The 12,532-nt window shown below is 45.7% G+C and overlaps 1 protein-coding gene and 1 long non-coding RNA gene across 17 annotated transcripts in view; both read left to right on the forward strand.

Moving 5' to 3' along the window:
* The window catches only part of LOC118373995 (regulating synaptic membrane exocytosis protein 2-like), a 257,928-nt gene that overhangs the window by 178,334 nt on the left and 67,062 nt on the right, over window positions 1–12,532 (forward strand). For 12 of the 16 annotated variants that reach the window (XM_052494501.1, XM_052494502.1, XM_052494503.1 and 9 more), the window contains 2 exons: window positions 3,392–3,559; window positions 5,452–5,564. In XM_052494501.1, coding sequence (XP_052350461.1) covers window positions 3,392–3,559; window positions 5,452–5,564 — 281 coding nt within the window. The remainder of the gene's footprint in view (window positions 1–3,391; window positions 3,560–5,451; window positions 5,565–12,532) is intronic. The other 4 variants (XM_052494510.1, XM_052494507.1, XM_052494511.1 and 1 more) reach the window with 1 other exon arrangement.
* Window positions 170–3,380, forward strand: LOC127915191 (uncharacterized). The gene is made up of 3 exons (XR_008090515.1): window positions 170–475; window positions 542–1,993; window positions 2,060–3,380. It is a non-coding gene; the product is annotated as an uncharacterized LOC127915191 (long non-coding RNA).

Here is a 12,532-nt window from a genome sequence, read left to right on the forward strand (position 1 = left end):
GCGGCCCCTGAGAACAGGTCCCTGCCAGCACAGTAGATCTAGACAGTGACCTTGGATAGATGCCATGCTTCTCACACTGTTGGCTGTAGAACTAAACTAAAGTATTTGACTGTGTCCCGAATGGCATCCTACTCCCTTTACAGGGGACTACTTTTGACCAGGGCCCACAGGGTTAAGATGGCAAGTCTATATTGAGTGGGACCTCATATTGTAGCTGCTTCAGTAGATGTAACAGTAGATGTATAGTTTTAGCAGGAGGAATGCAGTGGGAGACAAGGTAATAACAGTGTAGATGTTACAGTAGATGTATAGTTTTAGCAGGAGGAATGCAGTGGGAGACAAGGTAATAACAGTGTAGATGTTACAGTAGATGTATAGTTTTAGCAGGAGGAATGCAGTGGGAGACAAGGTAATAACAGTGTAGATGTTACAGTAGATGTATAGTTTTAGCAGGAGGAATGCAGTGGGAGACAAGGTAATAACAGTGTAGATGTCACAGTAGATGTATAGTTTTAGCAGGAGGAATGCAGTGGGAGACAAGGTAATAACAGTGTAGATGTTACAGTAGATGTATAGTTTTAGCAGGAGGAATGCAGTGGGAGACAAGGTAATAACAGTGTAGATGTTACAGTAGATGTATAGTTTTAGCAGGAGGAATGCAGTGGGAGACAAGGTAATAACAGTGTAGATGTTACAGTAGATGTATAGTTTTAGCAGGAGGAATGCAGTGGGAGACAAGGTAATAACAGTGTAGATGTTACAGTAGATGTATAGTTTTAGCAGGAGGAATGCAGTGGGAGACAAGGTAATAACAGTGTAGATGTTACAGTAGATGTATAGTTTTAGCAGGAGGAATGCAGTGGGAGACAAGGTAATAACAGTGTAGATGTTACAGTAGATGTATAGTTTTAGCAGGAGGAATGCAGTGGGAGACAAGGTAATAACAGTGTAGATGTTACAGTAGATGTATAGTTTTAGCAGGAGGAATGCAGTGGGAGACAAGGTAATAACAGTGTAGATGTTACAGTAGATGTATAGTTTTAGCAGGAGGAATGCAGTGGGAGACAAGGTAATAACAGTGTAGATGTTACAGTAGATGTATAGTTTTAGCAGGAGGAATGCAGTGGGAGACAAGGTAATAACAGTGTAGATGTTACAGTAGATGTATAGTTTTAGCAGGAGGAATGCAGTGGGAGACAAGGTAATAACAGTGTAGATGTTACAGTAGATGTATAGTTTTAGCAGGAGGAATGCAGTGGGAGACAAGGTAATAACAGTGTAGATGTTACAGTAGATGTATAGTTTTAGCAGGAGGAATGCAGTGGGAGACAAGGTAATAACAGTGTAGATGTTACAGTAGATGTATAGTTTTAGCAGGAGGAATGCAGTGGGAGACAAGGTAATAACAGTGTAGATGTTACAGTAGATGTATAGTTTTAGCAGGAGGAATGCAGTGGGAGACAAGGTAATAACAGTGTAGATGTTACAGTAGATGTATAGTTTTAGCAGGAGGAATGCAGTGGGAGACAAGGTAATAACAGTGTAGATGTTACAGTAGATGTATAGTTTTAGCAGGAGGAATGCAGTGGGAGACAAGGTAATAACAGTGTAGATGTTACAGTAGATGTATAGTTTTAGCAGGAGGAATGCAGTGGGAGACAAGGTAATAACAGTGTAGATGTTACAGTAGATGTATAGTTTTAGCAGGAGGAATGCAGTGGGAGACAAGGTAATAACAGTGTAGATGTTACAGTAGATGTATAGTTTTAGCAGGAGGAATGCAGTGGGAGACAAGGTAATAACAGTGTAGATGTTACAGTAGATGTATAGTTTTAGCAGGAGGAATGCAGTGGGAGACAAGGTAATAACAGTGTAGATGTTACAGTAGATGTATAGTTTTAGCAGGAGGAATGCAGTGGGAGACAAGGTAATAACAGTGTAGATGTTACAGTAGATGTATAGTTTTAGCAGGAGGAATGCAGTGGGAGACAAGGTAATAACAGTGTAGATGTTACAGTAGATGTATAGTTTTAGCAGGAGGAATGCAGTGGGAGACGAGGTAATAACAGTGTAGATGTTACAGTAGATGTATAGTTTTAGCAGGAGGAATGCAGTGGGAGACAAGGTAATAACAGTGTAGATGTTACAGTAGCACCGGTGCTGTAGTTGATCTAACTAGAGTTTTAATGTTTCTACTGTGCAACAAAGGTGTGCAACGTATTATCAGAGTATATACTAACCACACCAGACTTGGGCTGTTTGAGTTATTATTTTGACCGTGTTGAAATCCCAAGGGAATATCCTGAACGGTAGAGAGAGAGAGAGAGAGAGAGAGAGCTATGGTGAACTACAGTATCCATCCCAACACACCTCTAGTAAGTAACAAGTCGTTAGATTCCGATCTCCTTTACTGTTCAAAGCCATCAATCCCTGGACATAACGACCTGAGGATCGTAGACCACGAATGATTATGATGATGGTCACCATCATTAAAGTCTCAGGCAACGTAAGGTCGTTCACTGGCTGATGAAGTGTCTGTGTTGCAATTGGCTGGTCTACAACTGGAGTGACCGCTGTGTTGCAATTGTCTGGTGTAGAACAGGAAGCAGGAAGCATAGCCTTTGCTGGACAGCTTTTCACTCTAACATTTGCTATTTTACTGTGCTGCCACCGTGTCCTCAGTGTTTGGTGTTTGTTTTTGGCTTCGCAAATGCTGCTCATGTCAGATGTTAATCCACATCTGGGCAAAATAAGGTATTTTTCTTCATGAGCATTTGCAATGACAATGATATAACTAACTGATGTGACCTGATGTTCAGATATACACATGCTATTGAGAGGTAATGACACTTACTGCCTATGAAGACGCTTATGGAAGAACACGATACAAAACAACAGCAAATTCATGTTTTTATATTGTACATAATGATACTGTGTAGATTTTCTTGTGTATGTATGTGAAATGCATTTTATTCCATTTCTTTCCCAAACTACTCAGTGGCAAAAATATATGTTCTTTTTCCAACTAGATTTCAGTTACATTTTACAATGGCAGGTCGGAGACAGCTTTCGGCATGTACCTTGCAGGAGTATAGTAAGCTAGTAGGCTGAATGGAAACCAACCAACACATGCTAATCCACGATTCTCTCACATCTCACCCAGTGTCTTTCACTCACAGACAGATTCCAAAGGGCCTCCCACTCACTCACTCAGTCACCTACCACAGATGAGGGACACATTGTCCCCTGCCTGTCCCTGTCCCTCCCTGTCACACCTGCTATTTCCCTATGGGGCCCAGTCCAGGGACCCAGGGCATGCATCACTCTGCTGTATCATGGCACCTGATCATCAGCAGCAGCTTCCTTCCCTTCTCTCAATAACGTGTTGCAGGAACCACGGAGCCGTTGACAGGCATGTGTATCACAGCAGGTCCAGGTCAGCTGACCAGCGTCCCGCGCTAGAGCGCACCACCACGGAGCGGCCCGACTCCGCCCTCATGAGGTCCATGCCGTCTTTACCCTCCGGACGCTCCGCCCCTCCCTCACCTGCCTTAACGAGGTGACCAGACAGACACATCTACAGGAGGCTGGTGTCACTATAAATCAGACGATGGCCTCATTGTAATGGCTGGAATGGAATTCATGGATTGGAAGCAAACACATGGGTTTGATGTGTTTCATACGTTTCCATTTCTGCCATTGCAGCCGTTACAATGAGCCCATCCTCCGATTTCTCCTCCCACCAGCCTCCACTGCATAGCTACTGCCCCACCAATCCAAAGAACAACCACCACCCACCCCTCTCTCTGCCTGTCTCACTGCAACCAACCACCAACCCCCCACCACCCACCCAGCATCCAATCAGCATCCAGCCAGCTCACCACTTTATCATTTACTCCGCCCCCCCTCCTAAAGCAACGAATGGTGCTGCATTTCCTTCCCCATCCCAGACTGGTAGTAGACTAGATAGTAACTCTTTTTGTTTTTGGAACACACTACTTATACACTACTTTGACTGTGTATAGTAGTGATGGATCACCATTGTGCTTTTCTTTCTTTACTAACATTACCTGTTATAATCCTGTAATTACATTTTTTATTCCAGTTGTTTTTTTTCTAATCTTTTGTAGACCGTCAGATCGCATGGTCGCATTGGTCCACATTGGTCCACATTGGTCCACATTGGTCCACATTGGTCCACATTGGTCCACATTGGTCCACATTGGTCCACATTGAATGAACGCCCATGGGTGCTGTCCTCACTCTTTCCTTGCAACTTAATGGGTCGAGTGAAACATGCGATTCATCACCTTTGTTGCAAAACTGATGCTACATTATCTCTAGCATGTCATGTGCCAAATGTCATTGTTTTGATGGGTTTTAGAGTTCATCAACTGGTAGGTGCTGACATGTATTAGAAGGAACCCAGATACCCTGCTTTGGCCAACACCAGATATGCAGGATTTATTCAAATCAGTCAGCAACCTACCAATTACAAATGAGCTTGATCATCTGTTATGTGCTTTTAATTAGAATAAGACACCAGTAATCAATATTAGCCATTTTCAGGCAATAACTTTTAGTCATTCATGTTTAGCAAATGAAGTATTAATTCAAGCTACTGTATTTGATGCTTCTGCATAGCCTGACTTCAACACACATCAGAATACAGTGTTTAGCAGACACAGATGCTCAACTGGCAGATGGATGGGGAATACAGATGTGTTTAGCAGACACAGATGCTCAACTGGCAGATGGATGGGGAATACAGATGTGTTTAGCAGACACAGATGCTCAACTGGCAGATGGTGTAAGAACACAATACAAGTCTTATGGGAGAAATAATATCTGTTGAATACGTTCAATACAATAGACTGAAAAAAGATTCTACAGAAAGTAAAAGGTAGTTAGTTATTAAGTTGATCAGTTAATTGACCAGGTAATTGACCAGGTAATTGACCAGGTAATTGACCAGGTAATTGATCAGGTAATCGATCAGGTCATTGATCAGGTAATTGATCAGGTAATTGATCAGGTAATTGATCAGTTCATTGATCAGGTAATTGACCAGGTAAATGATCTGTTATGTGTCCAGCTTTCACCGATCCAACAACATGGCAGCTTCCCTGGTTGAGCATGGACATGATTGTACACAACATGTCCAAGTATATATGTGAACTGACATATATATATATATATATGTGTTTGATACTATTTTTTTCTCCATGTTTGGTTCATTACCAACCCCAGTAGACAGTAGTAGTTTGTCTGTTTAATGTGTTGCTGTTTCTACAACCATCCTATCCTCTTACATAACAAAGCAAAGCACACTGGGAAATGTAGTCCGTCTGCTTGTCCGGGGCCTTCCAACCAATCACAGGTCATCTCTGTGCCTGACCTCTGATCCTTGACTCACCCAGGCTGTACCATTTTGTGCCCCCCCCCATGTAGGGCGAACCCCCGCAGTGGATCGGCTCAAACCAGCCCTACCAGTACCCCCATGTCTGACAGGAGAGGAGGTCGGCAACTACCACAGCTTCCACCCACAGGGACCAAGGGCAGAAGTAAGTTCTCAGCTTTATTTTCCATGCCCAGCTCTGGGCCTCTCTGGTTGCTTTGGTTTGGTGACACCTTAAGGCTTTTCTCCATTGGTCACTATGGTCACTTACTTTGGAACAGGTTTGACTTTGATTGAAGCATCTCTTTGTCAGAAGCAATTGTTTCTTGTTATTTGCTAGTCTTTACCTGGGTATGGCACCTTAAGATATTGGTTATTTTGTGCCATTAACCTCTGAGTGGGAAAAGACTCATAGCAAGTTTAACAGATACTGCTGTCTGTGGGTTCTCTCTGGTCAGTTGCTCATGAATGACAGAGCTTGGCTCAGAATTCCTGTGACTTCTGTTTTAGTGAGTTTGTTGTGTGTTCTTATGGTCCCAGTACTCTATATGTTGTCAGTGTTAACCAGGGTGTCCTGTGGATGGTTTACAACATGCATTGTAACCTTAGTCAGTGATATTGGTGATATTGTCTCTTCATAAACATTTTTTATTTTAACATATCTACTTGGTTCCTTTTTTCCATCCCTTCCTCAGAAGATGGAGAAGAAGGAACAGAACCTTGTGAAGGTCTGTAACATAGAGTGTAGGTTTGGTCTTTCACAGGAGGTGGGAGTTAGAGAACCCCCCTGTGAAAGGCTGAATCTGTCTGCAACGGCAGGTACCAGGGTCCTGTTCAGTAGAGCACATCAAAACCAAATGTTTTACAATGAGAATCTAGATAATGATTCTGTGTTCTTATTGGATATTGATTCTGTGTTCTTATTGGACAAGTTCAGAGAGAACCTCCCTGTTTCACTACGTTTCAAAAGGTTTCCTCCCTACTGAACAGCCCTGATTTACAGTGGTCCACAGCACCCCCTGTCCTGCTCTATGTTGCAGCCTGTGTGTCTCTCACTCCCTGACTGTGTGACCTAGCAGTCCTGTGTCCTAGCTTAGCCTCCTAGTCTTCTTCTGGTTCCTACACTGGGTCAGTGTTGTCATCTAGCATCGTAGCTTCCATGTTTTTCAGTTGTCATGAGGTCTACTGTAGTTTTGTTTTCTATGTTGAACAGTCCTCAGTTTCGTGTTATGACTTCAGAGTGCTCAGGTGAGACGTGTCACTGGGGGTTCTGGCGTGGACACGGTGCAGTAGACTATTTGTGTTTTAAACGATTCCATAACCAGTGTTGTTAGTAGTAAAGTCATTTATCCAGAAGCAAAGTAATACATGATTCACTTTTTATTGAGTCTGGGAAGGCTATAATGTAGTGCCCTTAACTGTCCCTGGTACAAGAGGTATAAGTGAGCTGCATGCAGAGCGTTCATCTAGTTCCTCCTGTACTGTGAGACTATCTCCTTGATGAGGAATCAGAACTACTACAGACAGCGGGATCCTGCTTCTCTTACTGAAGCTCTTCAGGGTCACAGACAGAATGACATCTTAAACGGTTTGATTCTTCAGCACAAATGTGTTGCTCTCGTTTCTCTCCCTAAAATGTTCTGACAGGTTGTAACAGAGTGTGTCACATGATGTACGGGTGTGGTGATGGAAGGGAGGGGATGAGCCTGAGTTCTCTGGAGCAGCGCTGTGAATTGACAGATTAGCTCAGATCAGAGAAGGAGAAGGGAGCAAGAGAGAGGGAGAGGGAGAAGAGCAGAGAAAGAAAGAGAGAGAGAGAGGGAGAAGGGAGCGGGATAGAGAGCAGAAGGAGAGAGAGGGAGGTAGAAAGCAGAGAGAAAGAGAGAAAGCCTAGCCGGTGCTGAGAACTTGTCCCAGAACTCCTTCATCATTGTCAGAAACCATGAGCACTCCTCTCTCCTCCTTGTCTGCAGCCAGCCAATCTCTCTCCTGCCCTCTCTCTCCTCTCCCTCTCCCCCTTCCCATCTCCCCATCTCTCCTCTGTCCCTCCTCTCTCTCCCTCTGTCCCCATCTCTCTCCTCTCCCCCTCTATCCTCTGTCCCTCCTCTCTCTCTCTGTCCCCATCTCTCTCCTCTCCCCCTCTATCCTCTGTCCCTCCTCTCTCTCTCTGTCCCCATCTCTCTCCTCTCCCCCTACCCCTCTCCCCCTCTATCCTTTGTCCCCATCTCTCTCCTCTCCCCCTACCCCTCTCCCCCTCTATCCTCTGTCCCCATCTCTCTCCTCTCCCCCTACCCCTACCCCTCTCCCCATCTCTCCTCTGTCCCTCCTCTCTCTCGCCCTCTGTCCCCATCTCTCTCCTCTCCCCCTACCCCTCTCCCCCTCTATCCTCTGTCCCTCCTCTCTCTCTCTGTCCCCATCTCTCTCCTCTCCCCCTACCCCTCTCCCCATCTATCCTCTGTCCCTCCTCTCTCTCGCCCTCTGTCCCCATCTCTCTCCTCTCCCCCTCTATCCTCTGTCCCTCCTCTCTCTCTCTGTCCCCATCTCTCTCCTCTTCCCCTACCCCTCTACCCCTCTATCCTCTGTCCCCATCTCTCTCCTCTCCCTCTACCCCTCTCCCCCTCTATCCTCTGTCCCTCCTCTCTCTCTCTGTCCCCATCTCTCTCCTCTTCTCTCCCCCTTCCCCTCTCCCTCTCTATCCTCTGTCCCTCCTCTCTCTCTCCCTCTGTCCCCATCTCTCTCCTCTCCCCCTTCCCCTCTACCCCTCTATCCTCTGTCCCTCCTCTCTCTCTCTCTCTGTCCCTATCTCTCTCCTCTCCTCTCCTCTCCTCTCCCCCTTCCCCTCTCCCCCTCTATCCTCTGTCCCTCCTCTCTCTCGCCCTCTGTCCCCATCTCTCTCCTCTCCTCTCCCCCTTCCCCTCTCCCCCTCTATCCTTTGTCCCTCCTCTCTCTCTCTGTCCCCATCTCTCTCCTCTTCTCTCCCCCTTCCCCCTCCCTCTCTATCCTCTGTCCCTCCTCTCTCTCTCCCTCTGTCCCCATCTCTCTCCTCTCCCCCTTCCCCTCTACCCCTCTATCCTCTGTCCCTCCTCTCTCTCTCTCTCTGTCCCTATCTCTCTCCTCTCCTCTCCTCTCCTCTCCTCTCCTCTCCTCTCCTCTCCTCTCCTCTCCTCTCCTCTCCTCTCCTCTCCTCTCCTCTCCTCTCCCCCTTCCCCTCTCCCCCTCTATCCTCTGTCCCTCCTCTCTCTCGCCCTCTGTCCCCATCTCTCTCCTCTCCTCTCCCCCTTCCCCTCTCCCCCTCTATCCTTTGTCCCTCCTCTTTTTCCTCATGGGCTAATGGCAGAGAGTGGGAAAATGGGGGAGGTATTCTAATGTATTGATCTGACCCTGGGCTGACGCTCACACAGAGCCCTGCAGCGTGACACAGCCAGGACTTATCTAATCATGGCACTAATGCTGCTGCTGCACGTGGTACTGATCCATAGAGGCCAGGGGACTGGGGGTTGGCTGGGCTGGGCTGGGCTGACTGTGATTCAAATAGGAGGGTTGTTTGAAATGTTGAGGTAACAGAAATCAAAGCAGAACAGGGAATGTGTATCCAGTCAGGTGTGTGTGATTGTACCTTTGTGTTCCCGACCTAGACAAAGGATCCATGTTGTTGCACCATACTGGCTTCAGTTAGATTTGTATTTATTTAACCTTTTTGTTTAACCAGGAATTCCCATTGAGCTCTGAAAACCTCTTCTACAAGGTGGACCTAGATGTTGTGATATAGTATCTGTGGTGACCCCTGTTCAACCGTCGTGTCCTGATTTTATTGTTCCTTTATGTGGACAGGGAGGTCAACATTGAGACCTGAACGAGCTTTGACTGCTTTAGCCACAAACCAAGTGATATTTAATCAGCCAATGTTCCTGTTGTTATCTATCTGTCTCTACTACGACCCCCGACCCCTCAGGGGGAACATGGGAGGAACTTGAGCGGCCTACTGGTGACCTTTGCCCTCTAGAGCAGTACGAGGGAGAGCGAGGTGTGTCTATCTACTGGTGTGTCTCAGAGCAGACTGAGCCTGAAGACTTCCTGGTTCACCTCTGTCACCTTTATGTATGTGCCTCTCTGCTGAGAACTCCACACCAGATCTGGGTCCAATACATGATGTACTTAAGCTGCACTTTATTTAGTTTGCCTGGTACCATAGGAACCAATAGAATAGTCCCAGAACACTGCAAACTTGAATTTGACCCTGCCTGGTCCACACAGCCTGTACTGGACTATGATGTTGTACCATCTGTATAAGCCCTACAGCCATTCTGCCCCTCAGCCAGAACCCTTCAAATGTGATCATTTTTTGAGTCAGTACTGTTCTGTATGAATGTACTGGCTTGAATGAGAGTGTCCAGGGTTGTGTTGGCAGGAGCTGGAGTTTCCCACAGGTCTCTCTTCCTAGTTCCTCCTCACCCATCTGTCTGTTCATTCATTCAGTTAAGTCTTCTGTGGGATAGTAGTAGAATATCTTGGTCATGAAACATGCGCTATACTTTATGGGTTTTCATATCTGTATGCGATTGGTCTGTGTGCAGGCTTGTGTACTTGTGTTCTTACAAGTGTGCAGGCTTGCAAACACGTGTGTTTGTGTGTGTGTGTGTGTGTGTATGGTCGTGTGTGTGGTCATGCGTGTGTGTGTGTGTGTGTGTGTGTGTGTGTGTGTGTGTGTGTGTGTGTGTGTGTGTGTGTGTGTGTGTGTGTGTGTGTGTGTGTGTGTGTGTGTGTGTGTGTGTGTGTGTGTGCGCCTGCCTCTGTCCATGCATCCGTGTTCCATGATCTCATAAAGCTCCATCTGTGTCCCACTACCGTTCAGACTGTGAGGACAGGCCTCAGCCAGGTCCACCTGTGAATGGGAGGAAAGACAAGTGCACTCAGGAGTGTGCCATTGTGGTGGTGTGTCCTCAATAGTGCCCTCAGGGGTGTGTCAGTGCTGTGGGACTCTGCATGCCAGTTAGAGCTTCCATAGTTAAATTAGTCAACTTTCTTCCGTGTTTCTGTCTCTCTTTTATCCACATTTCATATTTTCTGAGATGATGAATGTGATTGATTAGATTTGGATTGATTTGCAGAGTGGAGGTTGGGTGAGTGTGTGTTGATGATAACGATGATGATAACGATGATGATCTTCATCATTATGACGATGATGATAATGAGGTTGAGACTGATGCTAATATAACAGAGTTGTGTCTCCCTGAGCTCATATAGTCGTGCGTGCCCCAGCCCCATCACAACCACACACCACTAATCTACACTGCCCTTTAATTGAAGGGCTTGAGAATCAATGTTCAGCCCTTTATCCCCATGTCACAACCACACAATTCAATAGAACAGTATTAGTTACATATACTGTATAGCTCCATGGTCAAATCTACAGTTTGAAATTAAAGATCATTTCAATTAGACATGTAAGATTTCGTGCTTCAGTCAAAGCGGCACTTATTGAGATTGAAGTAAATCTAGTGGAGGAAAAGGGATGCATGCTGGGATTGCAGTTTGAAGAGTTTAAGTTGAACCAGTCACATTCATGCAACTGGTTGTTGGTCGTTAGTAGATGTTGCAATTTAAATGCCAATTGTCATGAAACTGTCGATAACAGCTTGTTAATATCATTCTTGATAATGGGCCAACAAAAAACAGATCTGCTTTATTCATTTGATCACTCTGTTATCACAGAGAATTTCTTTGCACAGCAGGAAATACAAATTGTAGTCTATTCAAGATTTAAAAAGGCTTCTATTGTCATTTCCACTTGAAAATGTCAGACTTGATTTGACCTAATGAAAGATGTGTCAACCCCTACAAAAATGTCCATTAATTTACATTTCCTGTTGCTGCAGAATTATTTTCCTGCTGTGAGAAACAGGGTTAAATTAAGATAGTCCATCAATTCAGAAGACCATTACAACTACTGGCCAGCAGATGGCGCAAAATTCATAATCTTTAAGTAAGGAGCTGTCCATGATTGCAGTGCTGAACCTGGCTGCCTTTCCCTGTCGCGACTTCGTTTCACAATGAAGACACAGGCAAACACGGTCTACATATTCATGATAATTAAACAGATTAATTACTACAGCTGTATTTTTCTTTTGCCTATCCTGTAGATTTTTTAACAACATTGTGTGGCTCCTAATACCCATTCAATGTATCCCATCCATAAAAATAAATGTATTAAAAAATATATATATATATGTTGATTCCTCCCATGCCCCTGTACCCATGATCCATATAATGGGTTGTGAGTGTTAACCATATAGCTGACCATAACTCTCTTCACCACAGGATGAACTGTGTTCTCTCCCAGGTGACTGTCAGTGAGGTATCTTAGGGTTTTCCTGAGTGCAGCACCATTAATGGAGAGAGAGAGAGTTATAGAAATGTGCCAACTGTTTGATTACACCTCATGGTGAATCTTGATGGAATCCATCCCACATGTTTAAATAGGAAAGGTTCATTCAATTCAAAACGCTTTATTGCCATAAATGTACACAAGACAAAAACTTATCTTTGACAGGAACACTGTTTGTTGTTGTTTGCTAATGAAAGGAGCTCCATGCCCCTCTACTGTGAGTGTCTGTCTGTCTGTCTGTCCGTCCGTCCGTCCGTCCGTCCGTCCGTCCGTCCGTCCGTCCGTCCCTCCGTCCGTCCGTCCCTCCCTCCCTCCCTCCCTCCCTCCCTCCCTCCCTCCCTCCCCCCTCCCTCCCCCACTCCCTGCCCTGCCCTGCCCTGCCCTGCCCTGCCCTGCCTCAGAGGTGACATGGGAGGACCAGCAGAAAAGCCTCAATGGTTCTCTTTCTGAGGGAGGAACACAGCCAGGTTTGTCTTGGGCTGCGGTCCCAAATTGCACCCTATTTCCTACAGTATGTAGTGTACTACTTTTGACCAGGACCCATAGAGTACTGGTCAAAAGTACTGCACTATACAGGGAATAGGGTGCCATTTGGGGGACACACTTGGAGTGGAGACCTGATGACTTCAACCTAATATTGGCCCCTGTGGGCCCCTCACTGTGGTTATCCTTATCCAAATGTCACAGAGGCTCTGACCTCTGTCCTTCTCCTCTCTGTGATGTGCAGTGATGCAGTGCAGCATGGTAGT

Source organism: Oncorhynchus keta, chromosome 34 (genome assembly GCF_023373465.1).
Source record: "Oncorhynchus keta strain PuntledgeMale-10-30-2019 chromosome 34, Oket_V2, whole genome shotgun sequence".
NCBI lineage: Eukaryota > Metazoa > Chordata > Actinopteri > Salmoniformes > Salmonidae > Oncorhynchus > Oncorhynchus keta.